Source organism: Pseudonaja textilis, chromosome 1 (genome assembly GCF_049901715.1).
Source record: "Pseudonaja textilis isolate UNSWEBS1 chromosome 1, rPseTex1.2, whole genome shotgun sequence".
Lineage (NCBI taxonomy): Eukaryota > Metazoa > Chordata > Lepidosauria > Squamata > Elapidae > Pseudonaja > Pseudonaja textilis.
In genome coordinates, this window is record NC_141990.1 from 221,199,606 (window position 1) to 221,221,488 (window position 21,883).

General features: G+C 41.9%; 1 protein-coding gene across 4 annotated transcripts; it reads left to right on the forward strand.

The window, feature by feature from the left end:
* Positions 1-2,006: 2,006 nt before the first annotated feature.
* CRYBA2 (crystallin beta A2) lies at positions 2,007-21,431 on the forward strand. Of its 4 annotated transcripts, none has more exons than XM_087920573.1 (6): positions 2,057-2,152; positions 11,029-11,086; positions 12,396-12,564; positions 14,420-14,561; positions 20,029-20,171; positions 21,173-21,431. In XM_087920573.1, exons 2-6 carry the CDS (start codon positions 11,041-11,043, stop codon positions 21,318-21,320), a joined length of 648 nt encoding a protein of 215 aa, XP_087776699.1. In that variant the 5' UTR covers positions 2,057-2,152; positions 11,029-11,040; the 3' UTR covers positions 21,321-21,431. The 4 variants fall into 4 exon arrangements, with proteins under 4 accessions (XP_087776700.1, XP_087776699.1, XP_087776697.1 ...); XM_087920571.1 differs by lacking the exon at positions 2,057-2,152 and adding an exon at positions 10,445-10,594 and having other exon boundaries at positions 11,026-11,086; XM_087920572.1 differs by lacking the exon at positions 2,057-2,152 and adding an exon at positions 10,501-10,594.
* The last annotated feature ends 452 nt before the right edge of the window (positions 21,432-21,883 follow it).

The window sequence follows — 21,883 nt, forward strand, 5'->3', positions numbered from 1 at the left end:
TGACCTGGCATCTTTGGTCAGGTTTTTAAATCCTTCCACTCTGGGAGAAAAAAAAAAAAACAATTCATGAAAATAAGTTCCTAGTTGGTAGGGTGAGCTACCAGGATGTGGTAATCCTGCAATGATTTGGAGACTGTTTGCCATTTTATTAGGCAAGCAAATACAAAGCAGGAACGCAAATGTAGGCAAAGTAGGACTGGCATGATGCAAAACACAACGAAGCTCCTGCATCTTGATAGAAGAAGGGATGAGGTGGGGTCAGGAAAGGCTTGGTAGATATGTCTTATCAAGCAGAAGATGATGATTAGCTTTCTCCTCTTGCTCCTGCCAACCGTAATGCCTGAACTGTTACCCTTTGGGAGCAGGTAGAAAATAGTTCTCTTGTCATGTTCCACAGCCAGTAAAATTTGGAATAACTTGGATTCACAAAAGCACTAAATAGACCAAGCATGCACAGTAAATACCAAACCACGATGAAAAAAATGACATATTTTAAATAGTCATATTGAGTGATATTTCTGCATTGTCTACAGCAGCCAATAATTCAAAAGTCTCAGCTTAATGCAATGGATGACTGGAGAGAGGAGGCTTTTCTCGTAATAATTTGGAGCAATATCGTCATTGAAAATATAAAACTGCTACTGCCAAATATATTTTAGACTGCTGTTTTAGAAGCAGGCATTTCCCTACAATCTGGAAAGCACACTTTCATGTTAATACCGGTAGTCCTCGACGTATGACCGCAATTGAGCCCAACATTTCTGTTGTTAAGTGAGACATTGGTTAAGTGAGTTTTGCCCCATTTTACAACTTTTCTTGACTCAGTCGTTAAACAAATCACTGCAGTTGATAAGTTAGCAACTTGGTTGTTAAGTGAATCTGGCTTCCCCATTGACTTTGCTTGTCAGAAGGTTGCAAAAGGGGATCACATGACACCCCCCCCCAGGACACAGCAATGGTCGTAAGTATGAACCAGTGGCCCAAGCATCTGAATTTTTGATCACATGAACATGGGGATGTTGCAATGGTCATAAGTGTGAAACATGGTCATAATTCACTTTTTTCAGTGCCCTTGTGACTTTGAATGGTCACTACACAAACTGTTGTTAGTCGAGGACTACCTGCACAACCCATTGGGGGGAGGGACATATTTTGAGTATTGCATAAAGAAGAACAGTCTACCTGAACTTTCTGAATGGGTGCCTCTTGCTTTAAAAGGTGGAGTTTCTGGTTCCAGTCATTGTAAAAGGAACTCCCTGTCAATGTACTTCAGCTTAAACCACAACAATACAATAGATACAAACTCAATGTTATCTGCTCCAAACTTGATTGCAGAAAGTACGACTTCAGCAACAGAGTGGTCAATGCCTGGAATGCATTACCTGACTCTGTTGTTACATCCTCTAACCCTTATTCCTTTAACCTCAAACTAACCACTATTGACCTCACCCCATTCCTAGGAGGGCTGTAAGGGGCGTGCATAAGTGCACAATCGTGCCTACCGTCCCTGTCCTTTTGTCCCCATTTATTCGTATCTATTTCCTGTATTCTTACTCATGTTTATACTTATAGCTATTATCTTGTAAGCGATTGATAAATCAAATCAAATAAAATAAAATAAATAAAAATGTATAGCATTCAAAAATCAGTCTGGTAGCATCAGCAAATTTTATTAAAAAGTTATAGCTGTGTAAGTGGCAAGTGTGCATGTCCATAAGCAGACTCAGCTAACTTTGTTAGCTGATTTGACAAAGGGAGCCATTCTCTTCCATCTTTTAACATGCAATAAGGAAGGAAAGCAAATTAACCAGGCGCAAAAATATCTAAGCATTATTCCCAGGGTTTTGCACTGAACATCTTACTGCCTGAGGTGAAGGACAAGGAGGCATTTCCTCCAATGAATGCACAAAGCTGGTCAGACCAGCAGGAGCACCTTGCTTGAATGTTGGCAAAGAGCCAGTATCTTTTTTTTACCACACGGCAGGCAGCTGGCAAACCAGGGAAATGATAGGCCATTTACGTATTGTTGGAAGAATTATCCTTCTGGGTTCAGTTCCAAGTGGGAAAAAGACACTGGAAACATGGAGGCTGTTTGGAAAGATGGTTTAATGGTGGACAAGACCACATGGCTTTGAGCTCCAAAGAAGGAAGGGTGAGATGCTGAAAGTGCCTGGTTTTATACTCTCTGCTGGGATTTGAATTTGAGCTTGTATTCTGATTGGTTGTCAAGACTCCCATGGGGCCATGTAGGGACAACTCTGTAGTCTGTCCTGAGTCCCAGGCTTGGTTGAGCCTTGGCTGGATGATGATGTAATGAAAAGGGCTTTTGGCAATTCCTATAGCTCTACCTGGAGATCTTTGTTATGTAAAATACTCCAGCCCAGGCCTTAATGGCCCACCCACTAACAAAGGTGGGGAGGTGATCTTCTGCTTCCGAGTTTCTACTCTTTTTAGGGGAAATATTTTGCCTTTTGAATATTTCCTAGGCTATTTCATTTTTTCTAGGATAGGGCTGGGTGCTAACTTCCTATATTATAAACACATACAGCCCTGTCTCCCAACTTCTTGCCACTGCCTCCAAAAATAGCTACTTCATTCTCTTCAATGGCCAGCCCTATTTTACCCCTCTATCTTTCATAAGGCAATAGAAATACTTCACTTCTTATCATCTCAACTACCAGCTCACTGAAGAATAATTTCAGTGGACCAGAGGTGGTATTCAGCAGGTTCTGACCAGTTCTGGAGAACCAGTAGCGAAAATTTTGAGTAGTTCAGAGAACCGGCAAATCCCACCTCTGACTGGATATTTAACACTATCCTTCTCCTGCCACGCCCACCAAGCCACGCCTACAGAACCGGTAGTAAAAAAAAATTGAATCCCACCACTGCCGTGGGCGTTGAAAAAACATACTACATACTGAAATATTGGACTGTGAGGATGTAATAGCTATGGCTTCAAGTTGGTATTTGCTTTGAAAACAGCCTAGGGCAGGGTTATTATTCTAATTTTTAGCACAGACCTGCATTTTAGGGGTCCAGAACTTTCTTGCAGTTGTAGATCTTCTACCTCGTTAGACCAAGAAGTGGTATTTGTAAAAAAAAAACCTGAGTGAGCAACTTTCCACGGGTGATTGATCATTACTACACCCCTAACAGGTCACCTTAACCCTATTTGGCTAGTACCTGGCACTACTTTTCTAAGGCTCCTTCAGACAATGTCCTGGCTGTGAGACAGGGAGTGGTTGCAGTCCTGGACTATGATGGGGGTCACCCAAACTAAATACTATTCAGTGAGCAGATCAGCGAATCCATTTTGACAATGGTGTGACTCATATGAACAAATTTCTGTTGGGGGCATACAAGGGAGAAAAGTGTTTTTAAAAGAACCATGTTTTGTCTTAGGTGAAGTGGTGAATGAAAGTGGAATTGTGTTAGCGTATCTGGGCTCCTCTGCTTTTTCCCCCATTCCAGTTTGAGAAACTTTTATAACATTCACAAATTAGTTCTCAAGCTATATGTTTAGGATGCCGTGTTTATTTTATGTTTTCTGAATCTATTTGTTGCTATTGAGGCGTCACTCAGATTTCCGCAGCCCACCGATGGTCAACCTATAGTTCTCTTAGAAGGAAAAAAAAAAAGAGCCAAACCACAGGGTCATCATAGAAAAACTCCAGGACAGACCTTGTCTTCACTGAATCTCAGAAATAAGAAATGGAAAAAAAGAAAGACCCACGAATTCAAAAGAATGGAAAGGTAAACTACACACAGTTCAGGGACAGGACACACACTTGAAGCTGCTGGTAGTGGTTCTAATCTCACATCTTGGCCGTGAACCGAGAAGGTGAATGAAGGAGGAAGGACAAAATAGCCAGGAACTATGTCAGCCCTGTGCTCCAAGACCAGTTGCCAGGCTGGGAGCCCTCAGGCACAAGAATGTTCTGTTCTCACACAATTTTCCCTGTGTGTTTTCACGGATGGGAGGAACAGATTTACCTAGCAGAGTTCCATTCATGAGACATTGCAGGCAGGTTTTATTGCTGATGATATCAGTTTTTGTTCTGCTCCCCCATTATCTAATCTGTTTGATTCTTTCACCAAAGGCAACCTCTATTTCCCTCACTTACAAGACAGCCATTTTATTTGTTAGGAAGAGCTAGAAATTATGAGTCAAAATGCTTTCTTGGCTACAGCTGCTGATTTCATGCAGCTACTGAAAACACAAAGCCTCTGATAATAATAATAAGTGGCATCTTCTGCCCTGGGGTTGCCAACTTCTTTACCAATTTATTCTGGGCCATGAATATCAGTATGAACTGCAAACATAAGAAGATGATCACTTCTGTCTATCAAAAACTTCACCAGTGAATTAACAGAGATTCTGTTAAAAAAAAAGAGAGAGCTAGGAATATGTCACCTTATGGTGACATATTTCCCCCCCAGTCTTTTTTATTTGAACTAGAGAAGGAAGAAATTTTCAGGTGAAAGAAAACTCAATAATAATTTTGTTCTTTAAAATTCAGTGCATTTATTGATGCAATTCTATGGAGTTCGACAGCTTGAACCGTGGCATGGCATCAATTAGATACCCTTGCTTCAGTTCCAATAGCTAGGCATTATGAGACGTCATCAACTGCGTGGGAACAGCTGGCTGGTCCTTTGTGGCCTTCTAGGTGGATTAGTCCCCATAGCAATCAGAGAGGCCAGATAGGTAACCTGTTTTGTGTGTGTGTGTGTGTGTGTGTGTGTGCGTGTGTGCTGTACTCAGGATGGTTGCAGCTCTGTTTCTTTTCAGACATCCAAGGGCAGAGAAATATGTTCCTCAGCATCCAAATACAGACAAACATTAAACTAACATTCCTTTCAGATGGCTCTTCAAAGAACACTTTTTCTTCCAAAGCTGCCTCTTGGTAGAACCCAAGAAGCAACCAAGAAGAAGGTAGGCTGTGAAAGAAGCAGATCCAGCTTTTTTTTACTTAGACAGATTTCAGTGGACGCCCTTAGGTGAACTGCTGTCTCTCTTTTCTTCCTGATCTGCAATCCTTGGCCAGCCTCACAGGAAAAGATTGTCATGATTAAGACAATGTGTTCTTTGGAAAAGAGCTCTGTGAACATTTTTTAAACCAGGATTCACTTAAATCAGGACTGGGCTAGTTATAGCCACTTTTCACAGCCTTGGAGCTCCCTAGGACTGTAACGGACAACACAATTTCTTACCATTTTGATCAGTGGTGGCATTCAAAAATTGTTTACTACCGGTTCTGTGGGTGTGGCTTGGTGGGCATGGCAGGGGAAGGATACTGCAAAATCCCCACTCCCTCCCCACCCCACTAACCTGCTTTCCAGCTCTGTTCTCCTATGCAGGGCAACAAAAGAAGACCCAACCAATCAGCTGGGACTCGGGAGGCAGAGAATAGATGGGGGCGGGGCCAGTCAGAGGTGGAGTTTGCCAGTTCTCTGAACTACTCAAAATTTCTGCAAGTGGTTCTCCAGAGCTGATCAGAACCTGCTGAATACCACCTCTGATTTTGATGTGGGAAGCAGAACAAAATAATATAAGCTGTAAAATAGGCAAATCATAAGTAAAAACTGAACAAAAATTATTGCATGTGTGGTGTGACCATATTTGTTTTACAGCTCCCACCGCCCACAAATGTTTGACATTAGAATGCTGAAAAAGTTGCGCATCTCTTCCATTTCACTGTTGTTTTTGTCCCCCAGTTTAAAATTGTTTACTACTAGAGCATCATGAATCCACCCATTTATCCAAGCCAGTGGTGCCAGTGGGAACAAAGGCTATGAAGGCAAGCCTGGTCTAAATTTTCTTCCAAAAATTTACATCGGTAAGAAAGATTTGATAGCTAAGACAGGAGAATTTTGGAAAGTGCTGTGCTGGGAAAATATGTCAGGCAGCTCAAACAGGTAGGAAGGCCTGGCTCTAACCATCCAAGTGGCAGCAAAGCTTTAATACTAGAAGCACAGATAGTGGACAGGGGCTAGTCAACACCATTTCAGTATGTTATCCCCACCTGAGACAATTGGGATAACTGGAGAAATGATGGCTACATTAACCCTGGCCAAGCAGGTGACCTGTAAACACAGTTTGAATGTCTGGCTTGGCTATCTCAGGCCTAAGGGAAGGCAGTATTTCTTCCACTGCTGCCCTTGCCCCTGGCAGGGTAGGAGAAATCACATCCCTCTCATCTCTACATTCTCTTCCTTTGGGTGCAGAGTGATCCGTTAGTGAAATGAGATGGGAAAGAAGGAGAGAGCGAAGGGCAGCAGGAGGAGGGATTCCTGATCTAATCAACCAGGCCTGGCAAATAAACCCAGCTGTGCCTCTGCCTGAAGCAGGAAACAACTTTTGGAGCAAACACCGCACCGGGCAACCGGTGGCAAAATAAACAGGGATTGGCGCTACTTCCATCTGCTCCAGGCAAGGAGGAAAGAGGGAGATGGGGCTCAAGAAAAACTGCTTCCCATGGAAGGAAGTGGGAAACAATCTACATTGCCCCAAAGGGCTCAAAACATTCATTGTAGCACTCAGCATATACTTTTTCATAATGCATTTTCCAACTCCGTTGGCCAAGAAAATCCAGACAAGGATCATCCTTACCTCGTTTAGCATTTCTTATTGCCTCACTTCCTTATTGAAAGTCTATCTAATTTATAGGTGCAATATGAAATGGCTACGGGGACAGTCACAAGATATGGAAGTTGTTTCATTGGTTGGGTCGTTTTTAATGAAAGAAAAGATTTGGTCTCATTACCCAGCTCAGCAAATGAAATTAGGCCTTGTAAATTATAATTCAGCCTGTCATAAAAGAAAACAATGTAAATCAAAGCAAATAATATTTTGTTCTTTGTAGATACCCTAGAAGTTTATTAAATGAAATGAATTCCATGTAACATAAAAATTATATCAGTTAAAATTTATAAAACTCATGTTAAATTCAAAACAGATATTTCGTCTGCTGAACATTTTCATCAGTATTGGTAGGATGGTGAGATGCAGACAGATACTGCTTCACTGCTTCTAAGGAATATCAAGATCTTTGGGGGGAAGGAATGACAACTTAAAAATTGGTAATGTGAAATCAGCCTTTGTGGTAATTTGATCCATGACTTTTCTATAAATTAAATCCAAGTAAATCTTATTTTTTGTAAAAAATCATTAACCCAGGATTTTTAAGTGTTAGTTTCTTCAACAAGCCATAATGCCTTGCTTTGCATAAAATGCTAAGGCATAATGGATACATGGTATTAAGCTAATGAACAAAGTACACAATAGCTTAACACAAAGAGTGAACTCAGTCTTTTAGTCGATCATGCCAAGCAGTAAGCATAGACAGTAAAATAGGAAGGCCAAAATAAAGATGATATAAGTAGCTGGGCCCTTCAACAGTTTGGAGGTGGGGAATGTGTGCCTTCAAGACAGTGCTGACTTGTGTGGCTGCCTGGGCAAGTGCCTGCAGTTTTCTTGGCAGGATTTCAGAAGTGGTTTGCCATTGAGTCCTTCCTAGGGCTCAGAGGAAGTGACTGGCCCAAAATCACCCAAGTGAGTTTGTGCCTAGGGTGAGACCAGAGTTCAGTCTCCTGGTTTCTAACCTGGTGCCTTAACCGGTAGACCAAATTGGCTGTTCTTTAACATGTAAATCCAAATTATCCAGACATTGTTTTTAGTGAAAAATGTAGTTGCAAATAATCCTTGCTTAACAACTTATTCAGAGTTACAACAGTGATGAAAAAGTAACTTTATGACCAATCCTCATATTCATGACCTTTGTAAGTCTGTAAAGCAAAGGAAAGCTGAAGCAAGATAATAAGCACACTTGTGGTTTCATAATGACTGATTTTCAGTCCTAATTGTGGTCACTAAATGAGGTCCACCTAAACTATTTCTGCTGAGTATAACATTCTATTTTCCTGCAGTGTAGATTGGGTTGAACTTACACAGTGGAACCAAACTATGTAAAAATAGGAAGTAAATGCAGAGAACATTTAGTCCAACCTTCACTGCAAGAGTCCACAACTGTCCCATCCATGACAGATAGCCATCCAGCCTGTTTAAGTCCTCCAGCAAATTAGACTCTTCCATCTCTGGAAGAATGATTAGCCCTGACATAATCAGGGAGAGTGAAAACTTTTATCAGAAAGAAAAGATTTGCAGGTGCAAGGCTAGATTCAGAATATCTTGGAGATAACATTAAGTAGCCACAATGGAACGACTGTTCTCCGAGCAGCTTTTCACAATCTATAAAATGTAGACTTTTTCAGCTCCCACAATTTCCAGCAGAGATTAGATTTGCTGAAGGTTCTAAGAATTATACTGGAGTCAAACATCTCTAATGTTCCAACATCTTCAGATACTGAAACAGGCAAAAGATGCTGGAGAACAAGTACTTTTTTCTTTCTTTCATTCCACCTCCTTTTTCTTGATAGTAAACCAATTCACAGTCTCGCTATGATTCGAGTCTTCCTTTCCATGTGATGTCGGCTTTTTATTGGGTGGAAGCACAATTCAGAACAAATCCATATTCCTAAAATGATGGTCAAATCCAGATCCATAAAGTGATGGACAGCCTGTGAATAGGTAAAGCACAGTATGACACAAAGAGAACATGCAAGAGGCCCCAAATAAAGTACACCAGTAGCACAACTGTAGTCCTAAACAATTAGGCAGGAAATCCCAGAAGAAAAGCAGTGTGAGTTACATTGTATAGTGCTTCTCTTTATTTGCCATGCTTTGTGCCTCACCTTGGGAACCTTTATTTTTGTTCAATGCATAAGCCTTTTCCAAGGGGCATGAAATTCAGGAATTGGATTTTTTTCATCTTTTCATCCCATTAAAGAGGTTAAACAAATACACAGCTTAAACACTTTTTTTAAAAAAATTATGTACTCAGCATTTAAACAAAAATCAAGGGGCTTCTGGTGGTGGCTTTTCCAATGAGCAAATTTATTAAAATTGAGCTTGAAAAAGCTGCTACTAGTCTCTCACTCAAATAGATTAACACAGGTCTCCTACAATGCACTCAGAATTATTTGACATGCCATTTCCATACATAAAGCAGCTCACTAAGGTTGGGCAATTAAAAAAAATATGCCTCCCATTCTAGCTTAATCACTACAAATATATACTATACTATAATCACTATAAGCTTGATATAATATATAAATATATTTCAATAGAAGAACCGATCAAAGTTTGTTAAAAGATATTACTTTATTTCCTTGGGCAAAAACCTGATTAGCATGATATGTTCTTGAATTTATTTCAGGTTTATTTTGATCAGATCAAATTTCAGACACATTGTGGTTTTTAAAACACTTAAAATGCCTTAAAATGCTGCACAAAATCGCCCAAAGCACAATATCTGGCTTAAAGGCATACATTTTTCAAAAGATCTGAGAGAAGAACTGGAAGGCTGCCAGAATAGAGGTAAACAGTTGAGGGGGGAGAAATTACCCACCTTAATATACATGTATTTGGGAGAACTCCACAAGAGAAAATGAAGTTTTAATTATTTCTTAGGTAACTGCCAACCAGTGGCCTCAATTGCAGTTCCATGTACAAAATCCCTGCCCTTTTATGCCCTCTAGTGGGACCTAAAGAGATTGTACATTTACTTGCAAATCTTAGCAGAACTGATTTTAGGTCTGGGGCACAAAATTCATTGTGGCTCCCACAGGGCTTCTCTGGAAATGCAAAGGATCGAGCCGCGCTCATGTTCCAGCCAACTGTGATCTTTGCGGATGGAAGGGGAACCCCGGGGGTTGTGAAAAGATGGATATTTTAGGCCTTATTTCCCGACCCCGTTTCCTGCTGCCTTCTGCTTCCTGACCAACATCGCAGGGCGAGGCCTGCTTATTTGGGGGAACTCTCCAAGTTCTTGCTGTGAGACCAAGGAAAATTCTCCCATGAGTTTAAAAACAAACAAACAAAAACGCGTGTAAAAGTGGTCTTGAGAAGCGTGAAGCCGGTTCCTTGGGGTATGATTAAGAGGGAAAAGCAGCCGTCGAAGCAGGCCAGCTTCGCTCCCCCTTTGCTAAATAGTAACCCAGATAATTCATTTGGAGGAGGGTGTCCTCGAAGTACTCGCTAAGCGCGACTCTTTCTGAAGGGCGGGGGGGGGGCAGGGAAAAGGCCGTCCATTTCGAGGGAGGCCCCGTGCTAATCTCGCCTCACGACGGCGGCGCCACGGGCTCTTTCCCCCTGCACTTTGGAAGGGCGGCCGGTCCCTCCCGTGCAATGGCCTGGGAAAAGGGCGGCGAGCTTAATCCTCCAGCTGAGCTGGCCTTTGTTCCGAGGTGAAAGGGAATCGGTGCGTCAGGGCCTTTATCTTTCGCTCTTCGACTGCTAAGCTAACATGCCCGCTTCATCCCTTTATGGGCCTCGGGGAGGCGAGGCATCTCGCCAGGATGGGCAAGAGGTATGGACAGGCCCGGCTGACCGCCCACCCATAGTTGCCCCTCGCTGACTCAGCGCAACCTGTTGTGCTCTCCCCTTGTCACTTGGTCAGGCCAGGCTATATAATGCGGCCGGGGACCTCCAGCCCCCTATCTCCAATCTTTACCCTTGTCTGATCCGCCAAAGGTAAGTCCTTGCGCGCTGCTTTGGGAGGGTGGGGTATCCTGGCACTCTTTGTTGAGGATTCGACCGCCTTCCCTGGGGTTGGGGAAGCGCTCTTTTTTGCGGTTGGGTGAGGGGGAGTTGTTGGTGAATGGTGGTGGCGGTGGCTTTTCTGGGACGTTAAGGCTGCTGCTGGTCGGTCGGCGGAGGATCAGCGCGCCCCGCCGAGATGTGGTGCTTTCTTGGCCTGGATTGCCTTAGAAGCCCTTTGGAGGTGCCGGCGCTGGATGGTTGCTGCTCCTGTTCTTCGCTGGCTCGGGGCAGGATGCTGCCGTCGGAGTGCAAGGGGGGAGCCTCTTTCGCAACTGGACGGCTCGACCTCGAGGCCGACGGGGGTCCGATGGCATTTCGCCTTCACCTTCCTTTCTAATCCTTCGCGTCTCGCATATTCTCAGCAGGGCTGTTAGACTATGTCGACAGAGAGAGAGAGAAGAAGCGGAGCGCCGAGATATGCAGGTGTGTCCGCGCGCACATTTGAGCGCATGCCTACACGATCCGTGCGTGCACAAATGTGTACTATACACTTAGGATTGGGAGGCATGTATAGAATTGCGCGGGTGCAAATGTGACACCAGGGTAGCGACCGAGGCAGCCTTAAAGGAAAGGCTCTGGGCTTCAGTTCGCCTTATGCAATTGGGAGGCAAGAGAAAATGCCTTGAATTTGGGAATTCCTTTTGGCCAGGCTGCTTCTGTTCCAGAATCCTCTGGTGTTCCTCTGGATCAGGGATTTATGAATTAAAAGAAAGATTATCGATTGCTGAAGGCATGTGGTGCCCAATTCAGAAAATTAAAATGCCCCTGTCCAAATACTATGCTCTACTGTATGTTCAGGCTATCTTTGCAACATACTAAACCCTTAAACAAGATTAAAGCATGCTATGTGAATATAACCACTAATTCTTCAGTAGATCTAGCTAAAAGTATTGAATGAATGCTGGCAATTTTGATAATACTAATTAATGCCAACTTTTTGACATGTTGCTCTTGAATAATAACTCCTAAACATGCTCCTCTGGGTAAGACACTCTTTCCTGTCTAATATTATCGCTTTTTGCATGTGCATGTCTTTATGGCTGAATGCATAGCATCTCAATAAGCTGTTATATAGTTTGATTGTGTTGATGTGTCGTGTGACCTCACTTACCTTCTAATTCTCTGTTTATGGCTAAGCATTATGTTTGAATCCAGCCAATGGTGGCATAATCAGTAAATCAGTAAACACAAAAAATGTCTTGCATGAGAGTATACAAGACTACATAACGTGTAAGAGCTGAGATGCCTTGTCATCCAATGAATGAATCTGTTAAGGGCTTCTTTGATGTCACACTCTTAATTACCACCTGTGTGATTTCAGTCTATGGATGGCAAGTAGAAAATCAAGCTCCATTATTGTAGATTAGTCAGGGAGACAGAGAAACAACTTAAAGGGAGAAGAAAAATAGATGAGAAGGAAGACCACTTACCTGCCCTATCCTTCAGCTTGCAATTCACCCAGTAATCATACAACCCTGTTCTGTTCAAAAACAAAGTTTTGAACATTTTTCCTTTTCTCAGCCTCTCAGATGTTCCCTAAGTCTTCCTCTTCTCTATTTGGCAATCTTGCATATGCTTGCCACTGTTCCTCCTTGACATCTCGGTCCATAATTGAGGGGCTTTGCCAGAAGGGACAGATAGGACTCACACATAGGCATCTCTCCCCTGCTACACATACAATCTCCAGCTGCTCCACAAATGTACTCTTAACCATACTATTCCACCTCCACAGGCAAAGATCTACCCATGACCAGCCACATGGAGAGCATGGGGCAATTCAAGATCATTGTCTGGGAAGAAGAAAATTTCCAGGGGAAGCGTTCCGAGTTCATGATGGAATGCCCCAATGCCATGGAACGTGGTTTCCGCAAGATTCGCTCCATCAAAGTGGAAAATGGCCCGTAAGTGTTTTTGCAGTTCACAGTGTACATTGGGAAGCCCACAGAAGCTTCTGGTTTTAAGCATTTATAATGAAATAAAGTAAAAACAGAAACAGAATCAGGAAAGTTAAAGAGGAAAGAAGTGGGGAGTGGGGAAAGGTAATTGCTTCCTACTTTTTCAGGGCAGTAGAATACAAAAAGAGTTATAATTTCAACCTTTTGCTTTACATTTCTAAATGTTTCAAGCCATTACTATAACAGCAAAATCATCCTGGTCATCAAATCTAAAATCAAAGCTTCATTTTTTTTTTTAGTTTTGAGTACAAAATCCAGAAGTGGTTTCCAAACGGAAACAAAACTAGTCTTTTTTAATTAGAGCAGTCAGTTTTGCCATCTCAGCCAATTACATTATAGACTTTTCAGTTGATTCTGAGCACCTCCATGTACTTTCACATAGAGTATGGATAAATAAATATACAGTCATCTTTAAAGCTGATCAGGAAGTTGCAGTTTTAATTGATTGATGGAAGGAAATCTTAGGAGATCAGACATAAAAGATAGCACTGCTACAAATTTTAACAGTGAGTTGTGTTTTTGCTTACTAAATTCCTAGATATCTTACTCTGCCATCGACACTTTAAAAAACTTTGAGGTATAGAGGTATACAGATGTATTTAAATATCATGTGTATTATTTATACATTGCTTAATTGCTTTAAACAGCATTGAATCATTGGAAACCACAGAGCTGTTTATGGGATAATATGATCCTGTGTGTTTTGAGAAAATATTAATTCTTTAACAGTTTGAATGAATAATTTGTAGATCACAAAGTCAAAATATGAATTATCTTTCCAGGTTACGTTTGCTTTGGTACTCTGCATTAAATACCGTGTTTCTCATATAATAAGGCTGGGTCTTATTTTTTTTTTGAGCCCCGAAAAAATGGCTAGGCCGTCTTTTCGGGGGTGACTTAATCCCCCCGCCCCTTGCATCTTAGGGCAGGCGGCGATGGCTTGGATGTTGACCTCGGCGTTGGTGGGGCACTTTGTATCAGGGTCAACGCAGGCAGCACCATATCCGGGTGTACAACAAAAGTACTTCCTAACAGCAAGCCCCCCCATTTCCCCCCCATTTCGCATGTTTTAATATAGGCCTTAATTTGGGGGGAGGGGCTTAATTTCATTTCATGCCTATAAAACATGCTGGGACTTCCTATTGGGGGAGGCCGTTTTGTTGGAGAAACAGGGTACTTCCATAAACAAACTATTTAAAAGGGAAATAAATAGCCAATAAACCCTACCAAGGAGTTAGACAAAGTGAGGGAAAGCATAATTCTGTAGTAAAGCCCCTCCTTTACATGCAAGGGTCACAGGCTTAATATTTTGCACCTGGGTGAGAGGTCATTAATTTGAAATAACTCTGCTTGAATTCTTAAAACCCTGCTGGCAATCAGAATCCATGTAGGTTTGAAAGGACAATAGATTGTTTGATTGCAAAGCAACTTCCATGTTTACTCTAAACACCAAATAATATTTACAGCAATCACAGTGCTGCAGAGAAGACGATCACATAGCTAGAATGTAGGTTGTCTGATCTTTTTAAAGATCTTTTTTAAAGAACATGTAAGTTTTTACCATGGTAGTTATGTTAAAAGGAGGCACACCAAGTACTTGCTTCACCAAATAATATTTGCAAAACATTTTTTAAAAGTGCATTCGTTATAATTACTGCAGAAGAGAAATTGGGAGAAATGTCCTATCTATCATAATTTTTTTTCGTGGCGCTATTAAGATTTGAGCTGAATTTGAGTTTGATTTTAGAATATGAAACCACATATCCTCATACTTTTCTCTTTTTCTTTTCTTGAACCACAGCTGGATAGGCTTTGAGTATCCTGAATATCAAGGGCAGCAATTCATTTTGGAGAAAGGAGACTACCCTCACTGGGAGGCCTGGAGTGGAAACAGTGCTTATAGGACCGAGAATCTACTCTCCTTCCGGACTATCAGATGTGCCGTGAGTGCTCTTTAAAATATTCAAAAGCATTTTAAATACTTCAGGACCCACCCTGAATTTCTCCCATGGGCATAAGGAGCCTTTTTGTTTAAAAAGAGGGCCACCAGACAAGGGGAGTTTAAAATATGGGGGGAGTGGGGGGCAAATGCTGCATTGAATCGATCTTTTAGGAAAATAACTGCATGAAAGAGTATTGAATACTAATTTGTTCCTTGAAAATAGCTAATTTGCAGGTAGAAATGGAATGCTGTCTCTGCTGGGCTTGGGCTTCTGGCTTCCAATTGATGATGCAATCACATGCCCGATTGGGAGGGGTTGGGTAGCGAAGCTCTCTTCTTCTCCAAACCTCTGCAAAGTATACCTATTTTTCTGGTTTGTTCTGCATCGGAGCCAGGTGGAGGATAAGCTTTCGTCGCCTGCAAGCAATGTTGCGGGCATTTTAGGGGAGCAGAATGAGAGGGTCACTTGGGTCCAACTTCACATGTAAGCTGAAGCCGCTCTATTCCCAAGATGGTGGGCAGTTGAAAGAGACAGGTGGCCTAGAGCATTATGAACTCTGTGTGGTCTTGGATGGTAAACTGCACAGGAGCCATGAGCAGCAGAATTGGCCCTGCTCTTAGTGGCTGTCCATCAATCATCATCTCAACTATTATTGGGCTGTCTGTAGCTTTAGTTTCTGTATTGTTTCTATATCTATGAAATCGGTGGTTGCCCCACTGTGCCGTCCAGCCAGTTATAGTTAATAGGGAATTAGGATAGTTATTTAGGAATTGGGTGCTGTCTCCTTAAGGAAATGCATCATGGTAAATGTAGTTAAGGTGTCCTGGGAAATGTAGTCCATGTCATGTGGCCACATCTGTAATCCTGATTGGTTACTGAATTGACCCTTGGTGGGTTGTGGGAGTTTCCTTCACTCTTGCCTGAACCCAGCATCATGCTGGTGTCTCACCTCCTTGCTCCTTCGATATGGGATGAGAGATTACCATCCTTTTACACCAGAAAGTCAGCTATGCAAAGAGTTGGACATTGAGATGAATCTCGACGTAACCGTGAGTTATATTGACGATGCCTAATGAACCAATAAAAATACTTTGTATGGATGCTTTGTGGAGTTAACTGTCTGCTTTATAATCAGCTAGTGGTTGTAAGGTCCAGAACAGAGGTCTCCAAACTGGGCAACTTTAAGACTTGTAGACTTCAACTCCCAGAATTCCCCAGCCAGCATGCACTGGTTGGAGAATTCTAGGAGTTAAATTCCACAGATCTTAAAGTTGCCAAGTTTGGAGACCACTGCTCTACAACAACAGAAAATTCTACCCTCTGCTTGGAATCTAAAATAACAGGAGTATTTAAATGTGCTTCTCTTCTATTGACTATCTGAACTATCCTCAAAATAGTGGAGAGGTCTTCTTCAGAGTTCTTGGGAGGAGGGGCAGGCTAATGAAGTTCCCTTGAAGTGCTGCTTCAGAGCGACCTGGGCACTTGCTGGCTACGTGCTTTGCTGATTTACAAGTTCTGCATCTCATTGCTGTGCTTGAGGGAACTTCATTGATGTTTTCACCTGGCGTTGTCTGGCTGTATGTCCTGGGATCCCACAGTAAAAGCATAGTCCCTTCTTTTTTGCTTCTCTCCTGATGACAGGGAGCTCTTGGCTGCTCAGATTTGCATGAGTTCTCCTAGGCTGGATTCTAAGGAACCCATTGGAGGGAGAAGGGCTGTGGGTTCTTTTCCCCTTCCTGTTCCTTCCCTGCCTTAACTCTTCTGGTCAGCAGCCCATCAGTATACGATGCTAATATAGCTCTTCCGGGGCTATATTTGGGGTGCTTTGCCTCATCAGCTCATCTCTTAGGGCAAGGGTCTTCAAACTTGGCAAGTTGACTTGTGGACTTCAACTCCTAGAATTCCTGAGCTAAGATGACTGGAGGAGGAATTCTGGGAGTTGAAGTCCACAAGTCTTAAAGCTGTTAAGTTGGAAGACTCCTGTCTTAGGTCCTCAGCCAGCTCCAGGTCAATTGGGGCTAAGTCATTCCACCCTGTATTGCCAGCAAGTAGTTTAAACTCCAAAATATATGACCTTAGTCTCCTCTGTCCCTGCTTGAGCTTCCAGATCGCTCTCCTAGCAATGATTCTCTGTATGGGAATGCCCAACGTGTCTTCTGAGTTTAAAATCATGATAAGTTGCCCTGCACCAGTTTGTTGCCTTCAGTGAACAATATTGCCCACTTAGCTGCTGCTTTTTTTTTTTTTTAGCAAGCTTAGCACAAAAGTCGCTTTGGTGCACTCGGTGGGAAACTCCATGGGGCCTGCCTGTGATAAACATATTCAGTCTCACATCAAACTCTGCCCCAGCTCTGTTGCGTTAGTTATATCATGGCATTCTGCAAATAGATCACTTATGAATTCACTGCTGCTGGTATTGCGACAAAGCAGCTCAGAGTTCCTTGAAGTTAGGCAGCCATTCCTGAAATTCCTCTCTTTGTAAAAGAGTACTAGACTTGCAAGATTGATGTCAGCCTGTCTAGGCAGACCAGACAGGAAACGCAGCCAGGTAAACGAATTCTACTTTACTGTCAAGCTACATTAAAAGAATCCTGCCAGTCTGAAAGTAACTTCTCCTGCTGCTGCTTTTACAGCCTGAGAACTGACACTTATCCCAAAACTAGCCAATCAGATTTTTTGCCTTGTGTTGTATTAATCCTCGTCCAAATTTGCCCATCCTAAAAGATGACTGGGTGGGGCTAAGGTCACCTTTGCGGGGAATTTTTTAAAATGCATAGACTTAGGTGGAAGACAAACAAGTAAATTAGGCACTTTGATTTTAGATGAAAGATTTTAAAAAGATCAGCCATATATTACAAAGCTACCAGAAGCAAGCAACTGGTATGGACTGGAGCGTTATCTATCAGGGTTTTAAAAGAGGGATAATGGAGAGGCGTGTGTGTGTGTGAGAGAGTCAGAATGTATAACACCCATTGCCACAAAGCTATAGCCAGTTACATATCATTCCATCTCTAAAGCAGCTGCTTCGGTTCTAAACTGGGCTTTAAAATCTCTGCACGTCCCCCATCTGTGGGCTTTAATAAGAACCAGTCAGATTAGGGCCGCACTTTAATAAAAGACTGCGAGATAGCATCTCCTTCTTGGCTGGCAGGATCACGGAGTTCAGGCTGCAGGGATGTGCAGTGGAAGGAAGAGAGGGAGGCGAAACGATGCCAGCTTTTAACCCCTTAGATTCTTGGGACCCTGGGATCCTACAAATCCTAAACCCTTGAAATATTGGAAGGCATTTTGTCATATAATATCCGGGGCTTCAATTATTATTATTATTATTATTATTATTATTATTATTATTATTATTATTATTATTATTATTATTATTTAATCTTAAGTGAGATGCACAGCCTTTGGGGCTGGTTGGTAGCTCAACAGCTCGAGTCCTAACCAAAGACCTAGGAACTGTTCAGGTAGCATCGGAGGATATAAGCTGTTCCAAGGTGGGTGGTTTTTTGTTGAATCGGGGTATTCAAGTCTGATAAATTCAGGATTTCCAAATAGCGAGGCAGCCCTTTAGATATTGCTCCAAGGGCTCCAGTTACAATTGGGATAACACACGATTTCTTTTTCCAAAGTCGTTCAGCTTCAATTTGTAAGTCCCGATACTTTGTGTCTTTTGCTTGCTGCGTGTCTACAGTTCATGCATCACCAGGTATTGCAATGTCAATGAACCAAACCCTTTTTCTTCTCGACTATTGTTATGTCAGGTGTGTTGTCGGCCAAGTGCCTGTCTGTCTGAATTCTGAAGTCCCACAAGATCTTGACTTTTTCATTCTCCAGAAGCTTCTCAACCTGCTGTTCCCAGTAATTGTTGTTGTTGTTATTATTATTATTTTCCTGAGAAGTAGTTTATCGGACACTCACAATAATTGACAGAAATTCACAGTAGCTGCTTGGAGAGAATTCAGGTTGTCCTTGGCTTAAGTCCACAATGGGGGTATCAGAATTTCCATGCCTAAGCAAGTCTGTTGTCGAGTGAGTTGCCACCCGATTTTATGACCTTTTTCGCCATGTTCGTTAAGCAAATCACTGCTGTTGTTAAGTGAACCGTGTTGTTAACTGAATCTGGCTTCCCTCATTGACTTCACTTGTCAGAAGCTGGCTGGGAAGGTCACAGATTGACGACAACTATTGTAAATACAGGCTGATGGCCAAGTGCTTAAATTTTGATTGTGAGAGCGTGGGGGATGCTATGATGGTTGTGAGTGTGAGGACCGGCCATAAGTCACCTTCTTCAGTGCCATTGTAACTTCTCATGGTTTGCTAAGTGAATGGTTGTAAGACGAGGATTATCTGGTTATAAAACACAAGTTTAACACAAGGCAGAGTTAAGCTACATGAGAGTCGGTGACCTTAATTTAGAAGGCAAAAATAAACAGTCCCCATATATTAGTCAATTTTACTCTAGTATGTTGTCTGAACCTGGTCTCTATGGATCATTTTGGGTACAATGAATCGCATAAGTCCAGAAGATTAATAAGATGATGGATAAATGTAGTAAATGAACTGTGAGTTAATTTGCTAGGGATTCGCATCTTGGGCATAGCGCATTATGCATACACAGTCTAAACTACAATTTGCAGAAGCCCTTATCTTCCTTTTCATTAATTCTGCAATATCTAGCTATTAGAGGGCCACTGAAATAGATGGAGAAAATAAAAGAGGATTAATAGAAGAAGAGGGGAGGAGGAAACAAAGATGAAAAGAAAGAATAAAAAAAGTCATGGGGTAGCTGATGCAATTGTTTATCTCCAAGGATTTTTATTTCCTCTGTTCCCAATATTGACAGGGTTTATAATCCCACTACTAACCCATCATGTGATTTATTTGGTTTTAGCTTGGTTTTAGTTTTAAATGTTGTGGAATGAGAATAACAATCACCACCACCCTTGTCCACTTAAGTTATGAACCCCTGAAAGCATCTGGCAGGTTAGATAAGCCTCACAATGGGTTCTGACCCAGCAAAGCAATTAATAGTGCACCGTTTGACATAGGAGGCAGAAAGCTTTAAAATAAGGGGCAAGTCTCAAAGTAAGGATATAGCCTTCTCCAACCCTGCTTTTCCCAGATGTGTTCTAGGACAGTGACTGTCAGCCAGTATAGTCGTTGAGGCTTCTGACTGGGAACTCTGAGAGATGAGATCCCAACATGCTGAAGGACATCTTAGGAAGCGGAGAGCGAGGACAAAGTCAAAGCAATAAGCATGAACCGTGTTGCCCTATGTTGAAACAATCAATCTCGAGGAAAGATGGAAAAAGATATGGGAGCTACCAACATGCCTCTTTGGAGAGGCATTCCAAAAATATCTAAAAGTACAAGAAGGGGAAAGGAAGCCTAAGACTTGGAAAAGTCATTGTGATCTCTTTTGCTTGTGTTTCTTCCTCCTCTGAGACATCTTCATGCTATGTTCCAGAATCATAATGACAGCAGAGTGACTCTGTATGAGTCAGAGAACTTCCAAGGTATCAAGTTTGAGCTGACTGATGATTATCCATCATTGCAAGCCATGGGATGGTGCAGCAAGGAAGTAGCCTCCATCAAAGTTCTCTCTGGAGCGTAAGTGACGCCTTCTGTTTCTCTTGGTGCAATTTTTGGTTCAAGGTAATAAATATCAGAGAGCATCGGTTGAGTAATTACCTTGATTTAATAAGACCATCCGTCCTACAGTTCTGGTATCTTCTGTATATGTATTGGGCTACTGTACTCATAACCAAAAAAGCTATGATGATGCTGCACAATGATCACTGTAGATTTGAAGATCCTCATAATAGACAGTGACCTTATATTTTTCTAGCAGAGAGTTTGCTGGTCACTTTTCTCCATAGTTTTAAATTCCATAATCAGATATGGACTGGAAACAGAGGCTTCTTCTGTTTCTGATCACACATTGTATTAAGCCATAAGGTGGTTATTTGGCTTTAGATGAGCATATTAAATTGGTTACTGAAGTGGGTAAATTATGGTTTCTGACTGAGCATTCCCATAATGTCTTATTTAACAAACCACAATTATAACAAGCAATGGCTGTGTGAACCCAGCAAACCAACTCTTTTCAAGAGACCTAGAGGAGTTACAAGGAAGTTTCATTTCTTGTGTCAAATTTTGTTTGGTGGCTTTTTAAAGGACTGTATAAAAATCTACAGTACTGCTCCATCTTATTAAAATATGAACACAACAGATCCACAGACACAACTGATAGATTTTCCAAAATTGATTTCTGCATTTCAAAACAGCAACAATTACTACAGTGTCTGCTTCCCCTACTCTCAGTCATTTTTATGGTACATCTCCCTTGGGGCTGGTTATCCAGTCCAAGGACTGGACAGGTTGGGATCCAAAGGACTAAAGGCCATTGAAATGCTCTGCTACTCCAACCTACCACCTTTCAGATACATTGGGACTATATCACTTAGCCTTTGCAACCAATATAATTTAGGTGTTGCAGTATCAATACATTCCCAAAACACCAGCTTAGGAAAAGATGTGCAGTTCCCTTTCCAATGAAGGAACATGTGCCAGATTGCCTATCATCCCTATGTTCTGTTTTATCCTCCTAGGTGGGTGGCATATCAATATCCAGGCTACCGAGGCTACCAATATATCCTGGAACGGGACCGACAGAATGGTGAATATCGGAAGTACACTGACTATAGCAGCCAAGCCCATAGCAGCCAGATCCAGTCCATCCGCCGTATCCAGCATTGAGCCAGGTCTTAGCAGCAGAAACAGTAGTATTATACTTCCTGTGCAACCCTCACCTTCACTTTGGCCACGTAGTAGACCTGCACCCAGTAGCTAATAAAGGCATTTACCAAACTCCTTTTTCATTTTGTCCATCTGTCGATGAAAACTTTGTGCTGTGATTCTTGGAGTTGTTAGAATTCATGCCTCAGATTGCTGATGAGGGCCCAGTCACTGTGGAAAGTTGAAAATAATAAATAATTGAGAATCCTATTTGGTTAGCAAATCCTGGAAGGATTGGTTGAGGAAGGAAGCCCTTTGCAATAGAAAGAAGATGCCAGAATATGTATTTTTGTAAAATGGATTCTACCTGCTTTGCTTCTCCTACGAAAAGTGTTTGTGTGTGTGGAGTCAATACATGTTAACACATTATTTTGAGATTGGCTCATGATCAGGACCACAATGCACAAACAACACTTAGCAAGAAGCTGAACTGAAAGCAATTATTTCCAAAAGAGTTAATCATATGAAATCTTTGTTGCACATACAAATACAAAAAGCAAAGGGTTTCTTTGGCAATTTGAAGA

Excerpts from the sequence above, each read along its gene's own strand:
- CRYBA2 (XM_087920573.1), top strand. The coding sequence starts at position 11,041 with ATGTCGACAGAGAGAGAGAGAAGAAGCGGAGCGCCGAGATATGCAG. Across the intron at positions 11,087-12,395 it reads CGGAGCGCCGAGATATGCAG|GCAAAGATCTACCCATGACC; the intron begins GTGTGTCCGCGC and ends CCACCTCCACAG. Across the intron at positions 20,172-21,172 it reads ATCAAAGTTCTCTCTGGAGC|GTGGGTGGCATATCAATATC; the intron begins GTAAGTGACGCC and ends TTATCCTCCTAG.